Source organism: Balaenoptera borealis (genome assembly GCF_965194805.1).
Source record: "Balaenoptera borealis genome assembly, chromosome: 3".
NCBI lineage: Eukaryota > Metazoa > Chordata > Mammalia > Artiodactyla > Balaenopteridae > Balaenoptera > Balaenoptera borealis.
The window spans coordinates 27,980,576-28,001,443 of record NC_138866.1 but is presented as its reverse complement, the minus strand read 5'-3'; the positions used below and the strand labels follow the sequence as shown (position 1 = coordinate 28,001,443).

At 54.7% G+C, this 20,868-nt stretch overlaps 1 protein-coding gene across 2 annotated transcripts; it reads left to right on the top strand.

The window, feature by feature from the left end:
- Window positions 1-750: 750 nt before the first annotated feature.
- On the top strand, window positions 751-20,588 carry VSX2 (visual system homeobox 2; the record flags this gene model as incomplete). 2 transcript variants are annotated; one of them, XM_082383975.1, is made up of 5 exons in its annotated part: window positions 751-3,438; window positions 4,740-4,824; window positions 8,719-8,842; window positions 19,252-19,432; window positions 20,263-20,588. In XM_082383975.1, the coding sequence occupies exons 1-5, from the start codon at window positions 3,069-3,071 to the stop codon at window positions 20,586-20,588; spliced, it is 1,086 nt and encodes a 361-aa protein (XP_082240101.1). In that variant the 5' UTR covers window positions 751-3,068. The 2 variants fall into 2 exon arrangements, with proteins under 2 accessions (XP_082240101.1, XP_082240100.1); XM_082383974.1 differs by having other exon boundaries at window positions 20,206-20,588.
- Between the last annotated feature and the right edge of the window lie 280 nt (window positions 20,589-20,868).

Here is a 20,868-nt window from a genome sequence, read left to right as displayed (position 1 = left end):
ACCTAGAAAATCTGTCTCTAGAGCCCATGCCCTTGCCCCCTATGCTAACTCAGGGGGTCAGGGAATGCTCATAAGTCCAGTGTCAGGCTGTTTTATAGATAAAGCAATAGAGGCTAAGAGAAGTTAAATGATTGGCTCTAAGCCACAGAGCGATTAGGCGACAGACCCAGGATGTGGGTCCAAGGTGACCAAGCTAAATGCCTCTGAAAGGGTACAATTTACTCCCCCAGGCCAAGCCCTGGGGGCCAGCCTTTCCCTGTAGCCCCAGCCCTGCCCCCTGTGACCCCAAGTCCACAAATGTCCTCAGTTTTGGTCTGACCTCAGCTAGGCAGCTCAGAGACAGCCCTCCAACCAGGAGTCCTTCAGGAGTCCAGTTCCAAGGGTGGGACTGGCTGCAGGCTGACGCTGGGCCCTCCCTTCATCTGTAGCCTCTGGCAAGTGTGCCTCTCAGAGGGCCTGGGGTTGTCCCCATTCCCAACCTCCTAGGACAGGATGGAGACTCTCTCGCTGGGAGTGGGAACTGGCAGCTTCACATACAGTGTTTGGTCAAGAGATTTTTCATCCTCCTCTCCTGGCAAGAGCTGGGTTTCCATCATTCACTTCCTTGCCCATAGGCTGACATCTGGCTCATGGTGGATATCCCGTGATAAGTCAGGGATATGACAGCTGCCATTAACAAAACTTCCCCATTCAACTTCCCAGGGTAGGCTGGCATGGAGAGGAGTCCGAGAGAGGGATGGAATCAAAAGAAAACAACTTTTGACACCAGACTCATTTGAGGTTGAGTCTGGCCTCTGCTGCTTACAAGCTAGGTAGCTTGGGACAAGTCACCGAACCTCCCTAGGAACTTAAGTTTCCATATTCATAAAATGGTGATAGAAATTCTTACCTGGAAAGCAAAGCCACTGCTTTGCACAACTCTAGGGGGCATCATTGACATGGTTGTCTGTGTGAGTGGTGCCACATGGAACCCAACTCCATAGAATAAAGGTGAAAGATGCCCCGAGATTGCATATCCCTGAGTCTGTACCTTGCAAGTAAGAATAGGTATGTGAACTTTTGAATGTGGAACCAAGATACTAACAGGGTCCTTGTGAAGCCCTGATATTATGCTATGTAAAGGGGCTGGGGAGCGTGGGTGCACAGTAGGCATGGCGCTATTGTGGGATGAGGAGGCGGCCCTTGGAGTGAACAGTGCCCCTCTCCCAGACACCTGCTGCACTGAGGGATGTCCCTGCCTAGTTCTGGATCTTGTGTGCACCAGCCCAGAGCAGATGAAGACCCGCCTCACAACAGCCCTTTAGGCAAGGCCTCAGCTTCCATGTCCTATAGGGTCTCTTCTTACTTCTCAGTTTGGCCTCACGGCAACCACAGAGGGCACTACATACCCTGGCAGTGAGCTGGGAGAGTTAGGGGGTTTCAATCTATTTGGGGGTTTGCAGTTGACTGGCCCAGAAATTCTGAATGGAATTTCTCCCCAGCCTTGCTTTCCAGTCTCTGCCTAAAACAACTCACCCTGTCTTTATTTCCCCTCAGAGGGTGCCTTCCAGTCAAGACAGCTTTATTAAAAACCTACCACTGTATGCTATGCTAGGCACAGTGGAGAGGAAGGTGCCAAGGTAGATAGACAGTCCTTAGCCCCACAAAGCTCACAGAAGAATTAGCTGAGGAGGTGGAGTGCAGGGACTCCGGGGTCCATGGTGCACGTACGTGTGTGTGTGTGTGTGTGTGTGTGTGTGTGCGTGTATGTATAGAATCACCTTCACTTAACACTTGGACCCAAGGGAGCCATCCTCCCTGAAAGCAAGGAACCAGTAGCTCCACTGCCCACCTTTGGAATTCAGGCTTTTCTTGTTTCTCCAGGTGAGGGTTCTGCCTGCCCAGAGCAGTTCCCTGCAGCCTCTCACCACTTTTCAACTGGCCCAGCTGGCTGCACTTCTGCAGCTTCCAACACAGGAGTTAGTCAAGGGATCCCCATCGAATGGGCACAGAGGCTCACCTTTTAATTGCCTCTCACACTCTCCCTTCTCCCTCCTCCTTCCCTCCACTTCAACAATGCCATCCTCTTCATTTGTCTGTTTAGTGAACTCTGAGGTATAGCAGACCCCCTGACTTGTCTATCTGATTTACTGGGAACCCCTAGCTCCTTGCTCAGAGCTAGTAAGGGCTCAATACATATTACTTGAGTGAATGGTTAGAAGAGTAATGAAATCTTTCCATGGAAGTTGGCGACCCTTCATGCTTGTTCTAGGAAGATGTTCAGATGTCCACCGGTGTCCTCCAAAAGAAGTCGCCACCACTCTTCTTTCCCTCCAGGAACCCCTACTCCTGACTCCTTTATTCATTCATTCATTCATTGGGCGATATTTATTGAGTAGCTCTTCTGAACTAGGCATTGTATCCTGTGCTGGGGAGACAAGCTTTGAGCTCTCCCACCCCATCTCCCTCTTCAAACCCCCTTCTTTCTCCCCGTTGCCACCACACACCCTGCCCAGGACACTTGCCCCTTCCTCGTTCTGCCTTTTATGGAGTGGTCCCATATTTGGGCTTCTTTGACCCTGCCAAACCTGTATAGGATTGAGGGATTGAGGGAGGGAGGGAGGGAGGCAGCAGGACTCCCAGTCTCTAGCACCTGCCCTCAGCCCATCCTTCCACCCCACCCCAGGGACTGTCCAAGCCGGCTCCGCCCAGAATCCCTAGCCACCCAGCCTCCTGGAATGAACCTTGTTGTCTCATCTCAGTCTCTGGGGGCCCTGCCCATGGGCGTCCTGCAGAGCCCACCCGGTGCCTGGCCCCCAGCGCCCTGGCCCCTCGGTGCTGCCTGCGGCGGGAGCTGCCAGCTTTTTGGAATTCCTAATCGCTCCTGGCCCCGGTGATTGGCTGCTCAGCTCTGACCCCACTTGGGCTGCCGCCTGGTTGGATAAAAGGGGAATCTCCTTGGGGCTCCAGAGCATTAGACATCGGAGGGGGCACCTGGGACCAACTTCGTGAAGCGGGGAGCCCGGCGGGGGGGGGGGGTGGGGGGAGCAAAAGACCTGCGGCCTCAGCCCCTTTCAAAGAGCAGAGAGATGACGGGGAAAGCCGGGGAAGCGCTGAGCAAGCCCAAAGCCGAGACAGTGGCCAAGAGTACCTCGGGGGGCGCCCCGGGCAGGTGCACCGGGTTTGGCATCCAGGAGATCCTGGGCTTGAACAAGGAGCCCCCCAGCTCCCACCCGCGGGCTGCCCTCGACGGTCTGGCCCCCGGGCACTTGCTGGCTGCGCGCTCCGTGCTCAGTCCCGCAGGAGTGGGCGGCATGGGGCTACTGGGGCCCGGGGGGCTCCCCGGTTTCTATGCACAGCCCACCTTCCTGGAAGTGCTGTCCGACCCGCAGAGCGTCCACTTGCAGCCGCTGGGCAGAGCGTCGGGGCCGCTGGACACCAGCCAGACGGCCAGCTCGGGTAGGTGAGGGCGAGGCTGTGTGGCTGCCTGACTGGGGTGAGAGCCGGGAACCCCACGCCGTCGACTCTCGCTTGCACCGCAAGGCCTGCTCCGGGCGCAAAAGTTCGTGCCAGGCCGAGCGGTCGCAGCGCGGGCCTGGAGCCGGCGCGCCCGGGGCGGGGGCTCGGAGGATGCTCCCGGCTGCGGCCGCGTTTTGGCCTCCGTGTTTCTGGCGGCCGAGCTGTGCTCCGGTCCCCGCGTCGGGCCCGGCTCTGCCGCGGCGCCTGATTGGGGCCCCACTGGAAACAAGGCTTAGGGTGTCGGAGCGCGTGGGGCAGTCGGGGGTACCCTTCCATTGCTCCACTTCGGCCCCGACCTCTCGGAGGACCCGCGCTTCTAGAGCCCGATTCCGTTCCGGGCGTTGGCGGCCCGGGAAGCAGGTGCCAGCTTCGGGCCCCGGCCCTGGTGTCCAAAGTTGTCTTTTCATTCCTCCTTTCCTCCGTTCCAAGCCTCCCGCATTGGTCAGCTGGGTTTTAATTTTCTCCTCACGAGCTGAGACAACCCGGCCACCGCGGCGGCCCAAGGGGTCGCAATCCGAGATGCCACCTAAGCGGCACAATATCTCGGATCCCGGCGCCTCGCGGGCTCGGGACCCCTGGACGACCCTGCCGCGCCCTCGGCGGGCAGTTTTCCCGGCCGCACGTCTCCGCCAGCTCGGCCCTCCGGCTCTGGTTCGCGCTCTGCGATTTCCCCGATTTTCCGCTCTCGTTTAATTAATTTATTTTTATTTGGAGGGGCAACGAAAAGTGGTGCGTCGCAGTCTCTCCAGTCTTGGGGGGGGGCGCATGGTGCGGGCACTGGAAAGGGGGTTGTGCCCGGGAGCCCCCAGCCCTTCCCGGAGTCCAGCTCTCCGCGCCCAGGCTCCGCTCCTGGGGGCCACCTTCTGAACCCCGGTGCCACGGCTGCTAGTGCAGGGCAGGGCGCCGAGCCCGGGGCACCGCCGGGGGGCCCTGCGACCCGCGGAGGCTGTCGCGCTCCCCTGCTGTCCCTGCCCAGGCGTGTCTGGGCCTTTGCTTCTCAGAACGAAACAGAACGGAATGTGTTCACGACCTCCGGATTGCGGCGCCGGCGTGGGTAGAAACAGCCGCGGCTTAGGGATGGGGTAGACCTCGCGGAGGGCTCTCCGGGGAGACGGAGCAGGCCCGGCTGCTCCCGGAGGCCGCCGGGGGTGGGGCCCCCGCGGGTTTCGGGAGCCTGACGCGCCCGGGTGCTGCGGAGCGCGTCCCCCATTCTGCCGCACGTGCCTCCGCCCGCTTTTCAGATTCTGAAGATGTTTCCTCCAGCGACCGAAAAATGTCCAAATCGGCTTTAAACCAGACCAAGAAACGGAAGAAGCGGCGACACAGGTAAGGCCCCTGCAGCGTTTTCTGTCACCTTCCTGCTCACCTATCCCCTGCCGTCGTCCCCTGTTCGGGGGTAGGGTCGCTCGGACCCTAATTTCGCCGGCTCTAGATCTGAGGTCCGCTGCTGTGCCAGGACGGGGAGACCGGACGTTGTTTGGGGACATCCGCTCGGGGCCCTGCCGTCTGGCCGTGCCGGGTGAGGATCTTGATCGGCCGCCGGGGAAGCGGCACCGTTTCAGGCTTTCTCCTGCTTCTCTGGGAGAAAGGAAAGCCCCCAACTAGGGCTAAACCCGAGCCAGAGAGGAGCTGACGGCCCCCAGGTGCCAGCCCTGCATCGGCACATTCGGAGAGCCATGCACACCTCCGGGCGGGCAGATCGGCTCTCCCCTCCCGCCGGAGCCGGTTCCTCTGCCCTCTGCCCCGGCCCCTATTCCTCTCCCGCCGTCCCTGTCAGCGCCGCCAACCCCCTATCTTTCTGCGCCCACCGTTCGCAAAATCTCGAGCGTGATATCCGCATGGATGGCAAATTTTCCTTTGGCTTCTGCTCCTCTGTGATCCGTAAGCCTCAGTTTCCTTGTCTGTAAAATGCGGAGGGAGGAGTGCGTGCCCTGAAGGACCCCGCAAGCCCTCGCTGGAGTGGAGTGGGCTGCCTTGGAGGATACAGACTAAAGAGTGAGGGTTTTTTTGTTTTTGTTTTTCTTTAAGTATTTTAAAAATAGACATTACTTGCACAAAGTTAAAATACAGTAGGTGCTGAAAGGTATATCCTGAAAAGTAATTCCCCACCCCAGACCCGCATTCCCTTCCGCAGTTGCACCACCGCTACAAATTCCTTGTGCAAATGTATGAGGAGGTTTTCAACAAATAAAGGAGTGAGAACCAAAAATCGACCTGACTTCCTGCGGGTGCTGCTTGCCCCTGCGCTTACCCCGGCTCTGTTTTCCCAGATCTCTCTCCGCCCCAGTGCGGATGGAGCGCCCGCGGGGTTCCCGATCGCTGGGTGGACGTTTCCCCCTGCGGTGCTCTCCACCCCATCCTCTTCTCCCCAATCTGTTCTCAGCCTCTTTGCACCCTTTCTCTGGGTGCTTTTCTGCGTTCCTCTCTTCCTTCACCCCTGGAAATGACCCCCAAGTTTTAAAAAGGCTCTTCCTCACCTCTCAGGCCCCAACAGGTTCTGGCTTGAATGGGGGTGAACTTTGACTTGGTTTCTTGGTGACCTCGGTTTGTTCCCTTCAGGCGGCTGCTTGTTTTTGTTTTGTTTGTTTTGTTTAATTGTAAACGGAAACGTTGTTTTTAGTCCTGATCCTGGGTCAGTTTTTACATTCATCCGTCCAGCAAATATTCATTAAAACACCTCCGATGCATCCATATCATGCTGGTGGCAGGGTGGGGGTAATCCTGTCAGCCTCTGGAGCCTGGACAGGGACCTCCAGCAGGGACAGGGACCCGGAGGGCAGGTTGGAGTCCGGCTGACCGGCTTCTGTGCTGCTGGCCGAATAGGGGTGGGGGAGGGATTCCCACAGGCAGGAGAGCCCCGGACAAAGCACCCCCAGGAGCAGTGTTTCTGCATGGGGACATCTCCTTGTGCGGCGCTTGGAGCTGACTGACCCACGGCCGAAAGTCCATGCTTAAGTTTTCTAACCCTCTATCCTCACCTGATACCGTCTCCACCAGGGAAAATTTGGGTGCTCTGGAGGGTTCCCAGGGAGACAGGACAACAGCCCTAGGTTTCGGGCTGTTTCTGGTACACGAAGGGAACAGATTATTGGAGAGAGGAGAATGGCTGGTGCAATTTTTAATTAGTAAAAAATGTGTTTTACTGAGTGTCTCTCACTTGGGGAGTTCAGGTAAGAGACCCTGGAATATGGTGATGAGAGGCGAGCATCTCTTGATCACCCAGAAACACAAGGGGCTTAGCAGGGGTTAGAGAGGGGAGTGGGGATGAAGCAGCAGCCTTGGGAGTCTCTCAGATTTTGCTCTTCCCTTTTCCTGCAAGGCTCAGCTCTGGTAGACTGGTTACAATGGGAAACTGAAGGGTCTGGGGTTCTGCGTAAAGCCAGGAGCAGGGGTTGGGTCACGTTGTGCGGGGCGCAGGGAGACTTCCCTGGAGGGCACATCAGCATAAACTTGTGGATTAGCGCTGAGGCGGGAATGAGGGGAAGTTTGGGGGATTTGAGGCATTGTTTCATTTTGTTGCTTTCTTAATTCCTTTCTTTTTTGTTTTGTTTTTTTTTTTTGTCTGTTTTTTTGTTTTGGTTTTTTTTTTTGTTTTTTGTTTTTTGTTTGTTTGTTTGTTTTTAATGAGAGCTCTCCCAAGCAGAGGCTGGCACTTGAATGGTTCTGAATGACCTGCCATCACCTTTCCTCTTTGGCTTTGGCCACGCCCCAATAGCTGTGTGCCTCAGTTTTCCTAGTTTTGAAAAAGACTTGCATGTTTTGGTTGTTTATTTTGACTGTCTGTTCAGGGACCCTTCAGTAAGTGGCAGGAGAGGAATAGAAAGCAGCAGATCTTCAAAATTCTGAAGAATTAACTTTCTGTATACATAAGCATTCTGTTCCCCCCAAGAGGATAGGAGAAACAATTTAGAATCAAACCAGTCATTTTCTATAAAGAGCAGAATGTTTCTTTCTCACACATCCCCCGCATCATCCTCCAAGACGTTAAAGCCAACACCAGCACGAGGAGGATACGGGGCTGATATTTGTACTTTTTCCTTGTGTTGGGTGAGGCGAGGGCAGCAGCGAGGGATTTTAAACCACACACACCCCCATGCTGGCTCCAGGGTCCAAATCCCAGAGGCTCAAGCAGGGAATGTACCATTGTACAAGTGGAGTCTGTGAAAAAATCTGGACTATATTGCTCCCCAGCTTGTTGATGAGGGTGCAGGATAAAGGTCACCTAGAACCTGGTGAAATTCAGGTCTGAAAAAAGAATTTGTGTCTGTAAGTAGGTGTGTAGTGTATTTATTCAAGAAAGGGGGATATGAACCCCTTGGAGGTATAAAACTGTATGTACTGAAGCATATCCATTTGCTAGGGTGAGAGGATGTGGCTTTTACTGGATTCTTAAAGCAGTTTATGACTCAAAATAGGTCAATGTGAACCGCTCTGTGGGCGCTGGGGGAGTGTGTGGGAAGGCACTCTCGGGATGACCTGAATGAAACTCCCTTGAATGGGGCTCCCGCTGGGTGAGTGGCTGAGCCTGTGTGTGGGATGGCGGGGAGGTGGCCCTTGCCTTCTGAGCCCAGGAAGGGACAGAGCACCCCCTTTCCCATCTCCCTGCCCCCAAGACTCCGCGGGTGGCTCCTTAGAGCCTTTAGGTCTGGGCAGGTGAGGAGGGCGGGCGTGCTGAGGTAGGGGGAGGGGCTGGTAGAATCAGTTAGTTCTCTGCTGTACAGATGCTGGGGCTGGGGCGGCTGCTGCATTTGACCTTCTGGTGAATCTTTGAACCCTGAGTACAATTTAAAAGATCAGCTCTCCTGTCTGTGAGAGGAGCCCAGGAAGCTGGTCCCAATGAGGCTGAGGCACTTATTTACCTGGTGAGCCCTCCACGCTGTGCCTGGAAGAAGAGGGGCGTTCTGCAGTTTTCTAAAATTTGTGTCTTAACACCCTTTCCCCCCAAGCACTTCCAGGAAGATTCCCAGTATAACATGTCACTGAGGGCTGAAATAATACTCCTCACCACCAGAAGGGTAGTGTGGGCCCTCAGACTTGAATGAAGAAGAGTTCAGAGGATGGGGGTGGGGGGGCGGGCGGGGAGCGAGGTTGCATCCGATTGTGCCGGCCAAGCCTGGGTTTGGGGTCTGTCCAGGAGCCATGGGGGAGGGCCATTCTGTCCACTCTGGGACAGCTTTTTCCATTTTGGGGGTCCTGACTGACTTTTTTTGCTCCCCTCAGGACAATCTTTACCTCCTACCAGCTAGAGGAGCTGGAGAAGGCATTCAATGAGGCCCACTACCCAGACGTCTATGCCCGGGAGATGTTGGCCATGAAAACGGAGCTCCCCGAAGACAGGATACAGGTAACAGCTCTGAGACCCTCTCTCACACGTTCCTTACCCTCAGGGACATTGACTGCCCCAGGCTCCCAGACACCCATGTCCCAACCCGCAGCAGAGTGTGTGCTTGCCTGTAATCATGTCCTCATGCACAACAGTTCATTTAAGCAAGCAGGTGTTTGCTGAATGCCTACCATGTGAGATGGGCACTGCTGGGAGAACAAGAGACTTAGCAGAGGAGGCGAGGCCTGCTGCTGCACTGTGGGCTTCCTGAGGAGTATGTGAGACAAACCATGCGCCTGGAGGTGGCCCCAGGCCTCTCTGGGTGCCTGGGGCTGGGGGAGCATCTGTCTCCCTTCCTTCCACTGCTTCCCCATGAAGAAGAGGTTGCCCCTCCCTTCCTATCTACTCCCCACCACCTCCATCTACCTGAGCCTCCTTCCTCCTCACAACCCAACAGCTGGCCTTGCCCAGGGCTCCGGCTCCTTGACTTCTCCCAGATCTGGCCCACAATGTGCTCATTAAGCCCCTCCCCCTCGCTGGAGAGTTTTGTGGCGGAACCAGCCCTGACCTGGACTGGGCTGTCCTCAGCTCTGCTGGGCGCCCAGCCTCCTTTCATCAGTGGCAAGATCCTCCCAAGTCCAGGACGCCCCTAGCTGGGCAGGAGTGGGCTGCTTAATCATTTCTTCAGGAGGAGATGAAGTCTGATGATTCTCCAGACAGGGCCTCCAAGAGCAGGAAGAAGTGATGCGGTGGAGGAACACTTCCAGAAGCTTTGGGGTTGCCTTAGTTGGATCAAGACCTTTAATCAAAGCTGCTCCTATCGGGACACCTGAGTGGCCCGGAGTAGTTGACTGCCCAGGCTGGAAAAGGGCGGAGAGGGTCCCGACTTCCTGAAACCCCTTCTGCTCCGAATCTCCTCCTCCTTTGTGTCTCCACGTGTGATGTGAGTTGGTGGGGGGGGTAGGGGACAAGTCCAGAGGAACCAAGTAAGGTGTGTAGGTTCCTTGCGCTCCCTCACTGGAGAACCAGAGAATGGGAAACGAGGCTTGAGCTGCTTTTCCAGAAGAGCCTGCCTCTCCGCTGGAAGTCTATGGGGAATTTCAGCCAATGGCTTTAGACAGTGACACTAACAATAAGCTCAATTATTCATAAGCAGATTATCTGTTTGGCGCATTATCCGTGGTGGCCTGGATCCATCATCCCCCAGCCCCCCGCAACTGAGTTCCAGTGGGAAAAGGCTGGGTGTTGCTTCTGGATCTTGTGTGTGTGTGTGGTCATGACGAGCAGCGGGGGTGGGGTGAGGCTGCCCGATTTCCCCGCTGGTTGGTCCCACATTTGCGCTACTGACCAGCAGGAAAGAACAGCTTGTCTCTTGCGGTGGCTTGTCCTGAAATCCCTTTGGCTGTGGTGGTGGTGGTGGGTGGGAGTGTCTGAAAGATCTGGGGAAGCTCGCCCTCGGCTGTCACTGCATTGCTGTAAATGCCCAGCCGTCAGACTGTAGGCTTTTTAAAATTGCCGGGGGCATTGTCTACAGGGTGGTGTCTGAAGCCACCAGAACCAGCATGGAGGAGCCAAGAGTGTGGAGTACATTGATTCCCTGGATTGTGAGGACTGGCTGTGGAATTTGTGGTCATGGGAGAACCAAGGCAAGGATCTCTCCAACTCCTCCAGCACCGCCTGGTTCTTTGGCTAAATGATGCCCCCAGAAGGTGTTTGTGAGTTGTCAAATAGCTGTGCCCCCAACTGTTTTACCAAGTGGCCTGGGAAAGGTCTTAACATCTATTGGTGGCAGTCACAGCTCTATCCCACAGAGCAGTTCCCATGTGCCCAGTGTTCTAACCATGGGACATGCACAGGAGAGGCAGGGTGGTGCAGTGGTTAGGGACACCAACTCCGGAGCCAGACTGTCCTGGCCTCACCAGTTACCAGCTGAGTGACTGTGGACAAGTTACTTCACCAGCCCGAGCTTCCCATTGCTCATCTGTAAAATGGGGATGACAGTGACAGCTGCAGGTGTGATGAGCCATGTGTGTGGTGTGTTCCAGTGGGTCCGGCATGGGCCCAGCTCACTTGGTTTGAGCTCTGATCTCATTAAATCCTGGCGACAGCCTGTGGGGGAGAGAACATTAGCCTCCTTTGATAACTGAGGAAAGTGAGGCCCAGCAACTGCCCAAGGCCAAGCAACTAGTAAGTGGGGGGACACAGGGACCCACCTAAGGTCCATTTAGGCTGCACCTAAAGCCCACTCATTCACCACCTGCCTCTTGGGTTTGAAGCCTTTGCTTTGACTTGAAGCCGGAGGAACAGAGATGATTTGATGTCAGGTGGGAGGCCTGTATCAAATCTTTTTTTAAAAAAACCCCGATATTTATTGAGTACTAGGTACTGTTCTAAAAACCCCCAAAACTCACTCATAAAAAAATTATTTTTTGAATGGGCAAATTCAGGTACATGGGTTCAAAAGGGTGAAACATGAGTCACCCTTGCCACTGTCCACCAGCAGTCCCTCCAGGGGCTACCAGTTTCGTTTGGTTCCTTCCAGAGATAGTTTATGTATATTCTTTTTTAAAAAAAATTTTTTTACTGGAGTATAATTGCTTTACAATGTTGTGTTAGTTTCTGTATTCTATTCCCAAAGAATCCTCAGAATGCCCGATGGACTAGGTACTATTACTATTCCCACTTTACAGGTGGGGAACCTGAGGCCCAGAGTTCAGACCTGAGTCCCTTTAGACTCTACAACACTTACTTCACTACATTGCCACCCTTCCTCCTCATTTCCTCTCAGCATGTTGGTTCAGTGGAACCAGTGCATCTAAGGATGGACTCTACCACTCAGAGCCAGTCCCCTCCCCTCCCCCAGCTTTCAGGCCTCTGTCTATGTGTTGAGGCTTAAGGGGAAGGGCAGTCATTAGAGGCTCCAAGTCTGAAGTTAGACATTCTCAGGTGGAATGGAAGGGTTATTGGACTGGATATCCAGTCAGGGACCCAGATCTTAGTTCTGGCTCTGACACCCACTAGGCCTGGCAGAGGCCAAGCCATCTGTAAAGGGAAGAGGAGGCATCCCTCCCAGAGAGCAGCCTCCTCAGAATCGCCTCTCTCACTGGGCCCCTGGGCTGCCATTGGACACACACTTTTGCTGGGTCAACCCAAGTAAGCCCCTGGATGTGTCTGAGACCTACTGTCCAATGTCTAATGAGAACACAGTGTAGATGTGAAAAGTCAGACACACCTACTTCTAATCTTTGTTTCACGGCCAGCAAATCAAACTCTGAGCCTCAGATTACTCATTTGTGAACTAATAATAACAAAAATTATCTAAAATAATTTAACAAAAGTATTGTTATTGGCATTATTAGTACATAGCATTGTCCCAGATAGTAAGTGCTTTCCATGCCCTTTTTCATTACATCCTCACAAAAGCTAGATGAGTTAGATGCTATTCTTATCCCCATTTTCTGGATGAGGAAACTGAAGGGCTGAGAGGTGAAGTAAGTGGTGGACTGGGATTCAAACCCGGTACTCAAGTACTATCTCGGGAGAGCAAATGAGGGAAACGGGAGCACCCATCTACAGAAACTGGAATAATTAATGCGAATTGCAGTGATGAGGGACCAGCCGCCTCAGTAGTGGCGATTCCCTCTGCCTTTGTGCTTTGAGGGCAAGCACTTCCTCCCTCTACATCTCTCTGGGTTGGAGTGTAAAGGGATAAGGTGCATTGCTGGGGGAAGAAGGGATTTCCACTCTTCATATCAGACTCAGACACGAAGTCCTTTTTGTGTCTCTGAGAAATGCTAGGGTATGGCATTCTGGAAGCCCCTGCCGGACGTCAGCCCTGGGGAAGAGAAAATGGATTCCCAGATTGACTTTATTTCCTCTGTGTGGTCACTCATTCTCAGAGTTGTAAGATAGGAGAATATTAAGATATTCACTTATGTGTTTACTGTATTTTTTCTGACAAGAGTTGTATTTATTTAAAATGCCTCCATTGCAGAGATATGGATGCGCAAAGTGAACAGAGACATGTCACCTCCACTCTTAGCAGCCTGGTGTGTTTGGAAGGATGAGATTTGGACTCTCTGACTAGCACTGTTCCATTCTGCCTCTTTTAAAGTGGTCCCCTCCCAAGGGTAGGGAACAAAGTTTTAGGGGATTATATTCCAGAAGTTAGAAGATAGCTGCCTGGATGGGAAAGGGTTTCCGTGTGTCTCAGCCCGGGACGTTTATTAGATCACAGGGCAGCTTTTTAAAATTACCCGTGCCAGCCCCCCACACCTAGCAATGCTAGGTTTGGTTTGATGTGGAGCCTGGAAGTTTCTAAAGCTCTCCAGGTGATTGTGTGTAGCCAGTGTAAAAATGCTGGGTCAGAGGCTCAGGAAAAGAGTTTCTGTGTTTTCAGTGAGTTAATATGAGTGGAAGAAAGTGGAGTATTGGGTAACCTGGTGGGATGACCTGTCCAGAGGTTCAGGGAAGGATGCTGCATGGGGCTGCCAGGAAACATGGGCAGAGCTGCCCCCTAGTGGACATCAGGGGCTACAGCAAGGCCAGGCTTCTTTGGGCCTGAAGCTGGGACTGGAAAGGGTGTGCTGAAATATGCTGTCAGAAGTGCTGAGTGGATGTGGAGTGTGAGGTCGTTAAATCACGCCAGCAATGAGCCCAGATTAATCAGCTTCCAGTCAGAGGAGAGGAGAGAAGCTAAGTGAATATGATGGAAAGTGCCACATGGCCAAAAAAGCCGGGCCCAATGGCCTGGGGCAAGATTGGAGGGCAGGGCCTGGGGTAGCCAAGGGGCCAGAAGGTGCAGAGCATCTATCATGCAAGATGTCTCCTTTAGTGGGGCGATCCTGGAGGGACTGCAGAGGGAAGGAGGCCTGGGCACATAGTCCTGTGGGGATACAAGGCTGGGAACTTGTGAACACAAGAGAAGCCCTGGTTACCCACAAAGGGAGAAAGACAGCTGACAATGTTGCCTGCCGGCTCGATGGGTGCCCTGCGGCAGAAGAGCATCCATTTGGCAAGAAGCCCTTTCCTGGGTCCAGTCCATCCTTGGAGGCACGAGCTCTTGGGACCCTCTCTGCCAGGTGTGGAGGCACCTGGCAGACCAGCTGTCGACAGCCAGAGGCCTCCTGTCTGGGCTCTCTGAGTGCTGCTGGGCACCAGCTGTGAAGGGAAGTGTACCAGGAAACCCAGGCTCTTTCCTGAGCTAGAAGATCTTCCCCCTCTCCTTTCCCTGGGACTACCAAGTTGGTGACCCTTGATGTCCCTTGTAGGCCGCTTCTCAGGCACTTGGAGGCCCTGAAGTGGAAGGCAGGGCTCTGGTCCTTGCTGGGGCTTGCACGCAGGCTCTCCTGAAGAGTTCCAGACCCGACTTCCTTGAGAGTGGAGCAGTGTCTTCCAGAAAGTGCGCAGTCAGGAAAGTGAGAGAGAGATTGAAGGAATATTGTGGGCTTGCCAGAACCAAGAGACCAAGCAGGAAAGGGGGCCTAAATGCTGAAAAAACATGTCAAAGGTGGGAGATGGGAGGACCCGGCTTTATGGGGAAAGTGTCACCGAGCATTTGCTTGAAAGCAAATCCTCATCTCGTAGCACATTTGTCCCCAGAATTCGCCCAGCATCAGGCCAACGTTTTTCAGTTCTTACAACATGCCAGGCATTTCCCATGCACTATTCTGTTGAATTTTTACAACAAACCTGCAAGGAAGTGGTATCATAGGGCAGATGAAGAATCGGAAGCTCAGAAAGGTTAAGAAATGCACCCAAAGTCACAAAGGCAGTTGGAGATAGAGCAGGGATCTCCAACCTAAGTCTTCTAGCTCCTGATCATAGCCAACTGCATGGATGGTCTCTTGCATTTGAGCCTCAAGGGTCTGGGAAACATTAGAAATGCGGGAGAGTTGCAGGGGCATCTGTTTGGCCCCTAGAGGGGAAACTCGAGGCTATCTGTATTAAAATCTTACAGCCTGAAGGTTAGCTCTGTCCCCCCATCACACCTCCTGGAGTTGTTACTGTTGTTATTGTTATTATTTGTCAGTCCAGCCTTGCTGCAGAGCACGTGGAGGGGGCCAGAAGGGCAGGTAATGCCATTGATTAAGCTGACCCCTGCACGACTCCCACTGACTTTCTGTGCCTCCACTGAAATAATAATAAGTAGTTTTTATTGAGCACCTTCTGTGTGACAAACACTGATTTTAGGCACTTTCACTTATTTCATTAATTCCTGAAACAACCCAGAAAAGTAGGTATTCTTTTTTTTTTTTTTGGTATTCTTATTTTATGCTTGAAGGGACTGAGACTGAGAGAGAGCAAGTAACTTGCCCAGGATCACACAGCAATTTTTGTCACAGTTGGGAATTCCAGTTCAGGACTGGCTGCTTTCAGTGCTTCTTGCAAATGTTTAAGTTCTGCACACATGCTGGTTGCTTCCAGGAAGGGAAGAGAAAGGCAAATATGAAGAGTGGTTAGGGTTAATTCTAATTCCTTGTCCTCTTGCCTCCAAGGCACCAATGCCACAGCTTCCCTGCCAGCTGTCCTACAAAGAAATTGTTTTGGCTGTCCAGGTTTCCTCCATAAACTGGAGCAGCATCTGTTCTTCAAAGAGCCAGGCATTCCAGGAGCCCATAACCAAGGGTCTGGATGACTCCTGGTTTGAGCGACCAGCTGGCACCAACTCCCCTTGGAGCATCTGTGGGCAAAGTCTGATCTGCAGACCAGTTATTCATTTGTCCAAATTAGGAGACTGAGGAAAACGGTTCTGTTTACAGGCCCCGGAGATGATCTGAATCCCAAGTCTGCACCCCCTTCTTCAGTGTTCCAAGAAAGATGCTGTTTCCATCTGAGAGCCCTGCCCCCCTCTCAAGCTCATGGAATCCTGGGGAAGCCAGGGCAATGCACCTTTCCAGGCATCCACACTTGGGGGGGCGGGGGGAGCGGGAGTGGGTAGTGAGCATCTCTGCTTTTGTTTACTCCACAATCCCTTCTCCAGAATACCTGATTCTATTTATTTTTATTTATTTATTTTTTTGCTGTGCCATGCAGTATGTGGGATCTTAGTTCCCCGATCAGGGCTCGAACCCTCGCCCCCTGCATTGGGAGCTCGGAGTCTTAACCACTGGACTGCCAGGGAAGTCCCCAGAATACCTGACTCTAAACCGTACTGAAAAGAGACACTTCTTTCATCAGTTTGTCAACAGAACTCATTCTTGGCAAAAACCAGATCTGACCTCATGCTGTTTATTTGTCCCTTATGAATATGTGTATGTTTTGCTGCAGAAATCAAAGCTGGTTTGACTATGGGGTACTGCTGCTGCTGCAGGATGTTACATAACATGTAGTATATGCATCACATATTTTTTCTAAAATCCAAAACATTCTGGAGTCTGGTCCCAATGGGTTCCAGTTAAGGGCTTGTGGCCTTGTTGTTTTGTAATGCACCATATTTAATATTTAAGCAGGAAGGTCATCTGCCCAGGAGGTAGATGGCTTACTTAGATTCATAAAGATAACCTTCCCAACCCTCTGTGGTCAGACTTGGAATTCCACCTTGGAATTCCATCGCCAAGGGGTTCATTCTTTGCTGTCTTCTCTGTGAGGTGGATGAAACCAGAAGTCACTTACACCTTTCTGTGGCTTAGTCCTTTTAGATTTTTCCTCTGTGCAAAAAAGCTTGAGACGAGTACTTGTAGAGGACGACTAAGTGCTAATGGGAAGGAAGATAGAACAGGACAGAGGTCTCAGACAAACTTCAGGCTTTGGGTAGGGCAGAGGGCCTGCGGGACAGGCAGGGCCGCAGGGGAGAGATCTAAACACATCGCAGAGCCAGGCTAGGTCGATGGCCGAGTTAGCCCGAACTCGCATGGCGCACCGCTTTCCGCTCTTCAGTGCACGGAGCGCAGCCATCTAGTAGCCTTCAAATTACATAAACCCTTTCCTTGGCCCAGGTTCACTGAGTGAGGTCTGGGTCCAGACCAGAGGGAGGCCTTGCATTAGCTCCGCAGCTCTCCAGCAGGGACGGCAGGTGCCAAACCCGGTGGTGGCAACGGTGCGGCTCACCGGAGGCGGCGCCGCCCAGGGAGGGACGAGCGATCATTTTCTAACAGCGCGGGCGCGGGTCAGTGTGAGGATGGAGAGGCCCGGGGTGTCTGAGGCCGCATCTCTCCCATTTTTAGAGGTTCCCAGTTATTTACAAATGAAGAAATGCCAAAACAGGTTACACACATTTGGGTCAACTTAAAGATGTGCGAGGACCGTGCGGTCTGGAAGCAGCCCCACAGAACGTCTGTGACCGCGGGGCTCTGGGAGCCTTGGGGGTGCGGCCGGGGTGCCCCCTGCTGGATGTGGCCGGCCGCTCTCCACCGCAGACTCCGGGCTGTCGGGAGCTGCCAGGGAGCTCACTCCGCCACCTGGCGGCGGCGGCGGCGGGAACCGCAGGGGCGCGCGGACTCCGAGCCCCCGCCGAGGCCTCCCCGAGCGAGACCGAGGCAGCAAAGGGTTAAGCTGTCAGCGGCGCGATGTTAAACAGGTGTCAAAGGCTCCCCATATATCTGCAGATTGAAATCAAATTCTTTGCCGTATAAAAAGATAAATTACCCAGGCGCTGCCGCGCGTCCCACTCATCACGCCAGCGCCAGACGGCAAGCAATTTTTTTTTTTTTAATGTGCTAACGACCTAATCAAGCAATCAAGTCGGAGAAGATTGCAGAGTGACCGGGGCAGCCATCTGCCGGCGAGCCCCGCATTCATTTCCCGCGCCCCCGCGTGGGGAGGGGGCCGGGGAGGGAGCTGCCGTGGGGGAAGAGGGGAAAAAATCCTAAACAAATTAACACCCAATTTTCCCCGTCTAATTAGTTAAATGAGAAGTGTTTGGGGTCCCCCGGGGAGGAGGAGCGGCTCGCGGCGCGGCTCGCTCTGCCTCCCCAGCATTAATTAGTGCAGGTCAATGCTGCGGCTCCCGAGAGAGCAGCCGCTTTAATTTCCCGTGATATTTCAGTGCTTGAGGCCCATCGATTCAAACAGAAATTAACTTATTTTTCAATCAGCCCAGGGCTGCCCCTGGGGGTGACTCTTCTTTTGCCGCCTCCTGAATAGAGCTGGAGCAATTTTTCATCAAAAGCTGAAACCTCCGCCGCCGGGGGCGGGGGAGGGGGCCCGGAGGGAAGGGCGGGGACCTGGCCGAGGTGAGGGAATGGAAATCACCCAGGAAACTAATAGATTTTCCCCGAACCCGCCTCTGCCCTCCCCCCATCCCCCCACTTCCCGGGGCGCTTGGATGACTCGCCGTCCCCGGGGTCAGGGCCTGGAGGGGCTGTGAGGGGACCAGAGGGGGCTGGCGGGCCTGAGGTCCTTCCAGAGACCCCCGGTCTGCCGCGGGCCTCTCACCTGCTTGAGGGACAGTGCAGCTGTCCCTGGCTCTGGCTCCTGTCATCTGGCGGAAGCCTCAGGAAAAATGCTTGGGGGGACCAAGAAATTCCCCCCTCCTCCATGCATGAAAGGGACCCTGGGATCTCCTCCAAAAACCAGGCTGGAGTGTTGCTGATACCCCCAGCCCACCCCATGCTCTTTCAGACCCCGTACCAGTCAGCTTTGGGGCCAGAGAAGCATCCCCTAGAGTGTCTCCCACCGCACTCTCCTAGGTCCCTACCTTCACGTGCTCCTCACACCAGAAGAATTTTGTCTTCCTTCCCTGACTGAAGGATGGCTGCCCAGCTCCCCCAAATGTCATTCAGAGTTAGGTCCAAAATTGTGCACAGTGGGTGAATGGAGGACACCATGGCGGGGCAGGACTTGGCCAGGACAGGGCAGAGAAGGGAGGCTGACTCAGGCCTCTTGGGAGTGTCCCCTGCCGTGCTTTGCAGCTGTTCCCAGGCTTCCTGACACCTGGATGAAAAGCCCTGTGCTGCCTGAGTCCACATTGACCTCGCCTGCCGGGACTGCTCTGGCCTCTGCCGTTCAGGTGGAGAAAGAGCCCTGAACCAAAGGCACTGGAAAGGACTTTGTCCTCTGCGAGTCAGAAAAGGGATTCTGTTTGTATGCTGGAGGTGTGAACACTTGCAAGAGAGCTATGAGGGTCGGGCTTCTCGGCTGCAAACTGAGGACCACATGGGGAACTGCCCATCTGCTAGACCCTGTCCAGGAGGTGTCCGTACTCCATCACCTTAAACTGCTTTGATTTAAAAAAAAAAAATTTTGCCCATCATATTCTCACAGGACTTGTATCTCATTCTGGACACCCTGAGCCTGGAGGAACCCCAGGGGTACTTCGGGGTAGGTGAGCTTAAATAAGGATGCCCTGCTGGAGAAAGCGAAGTCACAGGGGAATGGGGCCGTTGGCAGTCAAAGAGGCGGGTCCGTTAACTCCAAGCAGACACAGCGGGGTAGTGGCCTGGCCTCTGCCTGGTGGAGGACGCCCCTGACCTGTTCGTCTGCACTTACAGGTCTGGTTCCAGAACCGAAGAGCCAAGTGGAGGAAGCGGGAGAAGTGCTGGGGCCGGAGCAGCGTCATGGCGGAGTACGGGCTGTACGGGGCCATGGTGCGCCACTCCATCCCCCTGCCGGAGTCCATCCTCAAGTCCGCCAAAGATGGCATCATGGACTCCTGCGCCCCGTGGCTGCTGGGTAAGAGCCTGCACTCTCCCTGGGGCCCTGCCCCCGTGGTGAGGGGAGCGGGCTCCCTGGAGGAGGGGACAGAGCCCTGGAGCAGGGACGCCTGGCCACAACAGCCTGGCAGGAGAGAGGCCCTCCAAAGCCGGTCTCCCGGGCTCCCTTGGGGGGCTCAGAGGGCAGGCTGCACCCAGGGCTTGGTGTCTGTCCCTCGCACCCACCTACTGGGTGCCTAGGACTCTCATCCTGGACGGATCCCCCCTGTGGGTTCTTTTGTCCTGTGAGCAGGGGGTGGCTATTGCCCCAGGGTTGTATCCTCCTCTTCCCTTGGCTGGAGCTGGGGTTGTGGTGAATGAAACAGCCCCTCTTGGGGGTTGAGGGGACCTCTAGTCCCTTTGGCCACCATTCTGGCTTTGCCCAAAGGACTTCTTCCCCCTAAGTCTCTCCACCTGCCATCCTCCCCCATCTGCCATCTGGACCTGTGTCTGACAGCAGCGCCAGCTTATCTTGGAGTTCTGAGATCTGGAATCCCAAAAGGGAGGGCTCGGGGAGCAAGTGCTGTGCTCGGGAAGGGACAGAAAGGACTCCCGGGGGCCAGGTGCCCAGGGACTTGGCTGGGAGAAGCCCTCTGCAGGCCTGGTGCCCCGCTGCTGGTCCGCAGCCCCATCCCCAGCCCCCCTCCCGCTGCCCCGGCCCCGACCCCTGGGACTCGCGTGACTGCGGTGTATGAAAGTAAGGCTTTCTGCTCGTCCTTAATTCTGGCCTCTCTCTATCTTTGCCGTTTTCAGTTCAAGATGGCTTTCCCAGGCGCTTTTCTAAACCCGAATACCAACAATTCTTTTTAGGGATGCACAAAAAGTCGCTGGAGGCGGCAGCCGAGTCGGGGAGGAAGCCCGAGGCGGAGCGTCAGGCCCTGCCCAAGCTCGACAAGATGGAGCCGGAGGAGCGGGGTCCCGACCCCCCGGCCGCCATGTCCCAGGAGGAACTGAGGGAGAACAGCATCGCCGCGCTCCGAGCCAGAGCGCAGGAGCACAGCACCAAAGTGCTGGGGACTGTGTCCGGGCCCGACAGCCTGGCCCGGAACGGCGAGGAGCCGGCGCGGGAGGAGGCCACGGACGAAGACAGGCCAGCGGAGAAGCTGAGTCCGCCGCAGCTCGAGGACATGGCTTAGGTCAAGGGCGCGCAGACCCCGGAGCCCCAGGACTCTGCTCTGCTCGGGGCCTGTGGTGCTGGGAGGTGTTCTCAGAGGCGGGGCCCAGGCCTGGTTTCTGCTGCCCTCCCCCACCCCACAGGCCCTCTGTGACCCCCGGGGGACTTCAGGCACAACTCAGTCCTGGCTGAGGCTTTGGGCCACGCTGAGACATCCCTACCTAGTCCTGACCTGTCCAGCACCCTCCTCCTCCTCCTAACAGACCTGCCTCAGAAGCCTTCTTGCCGCCCCAGACCACCCC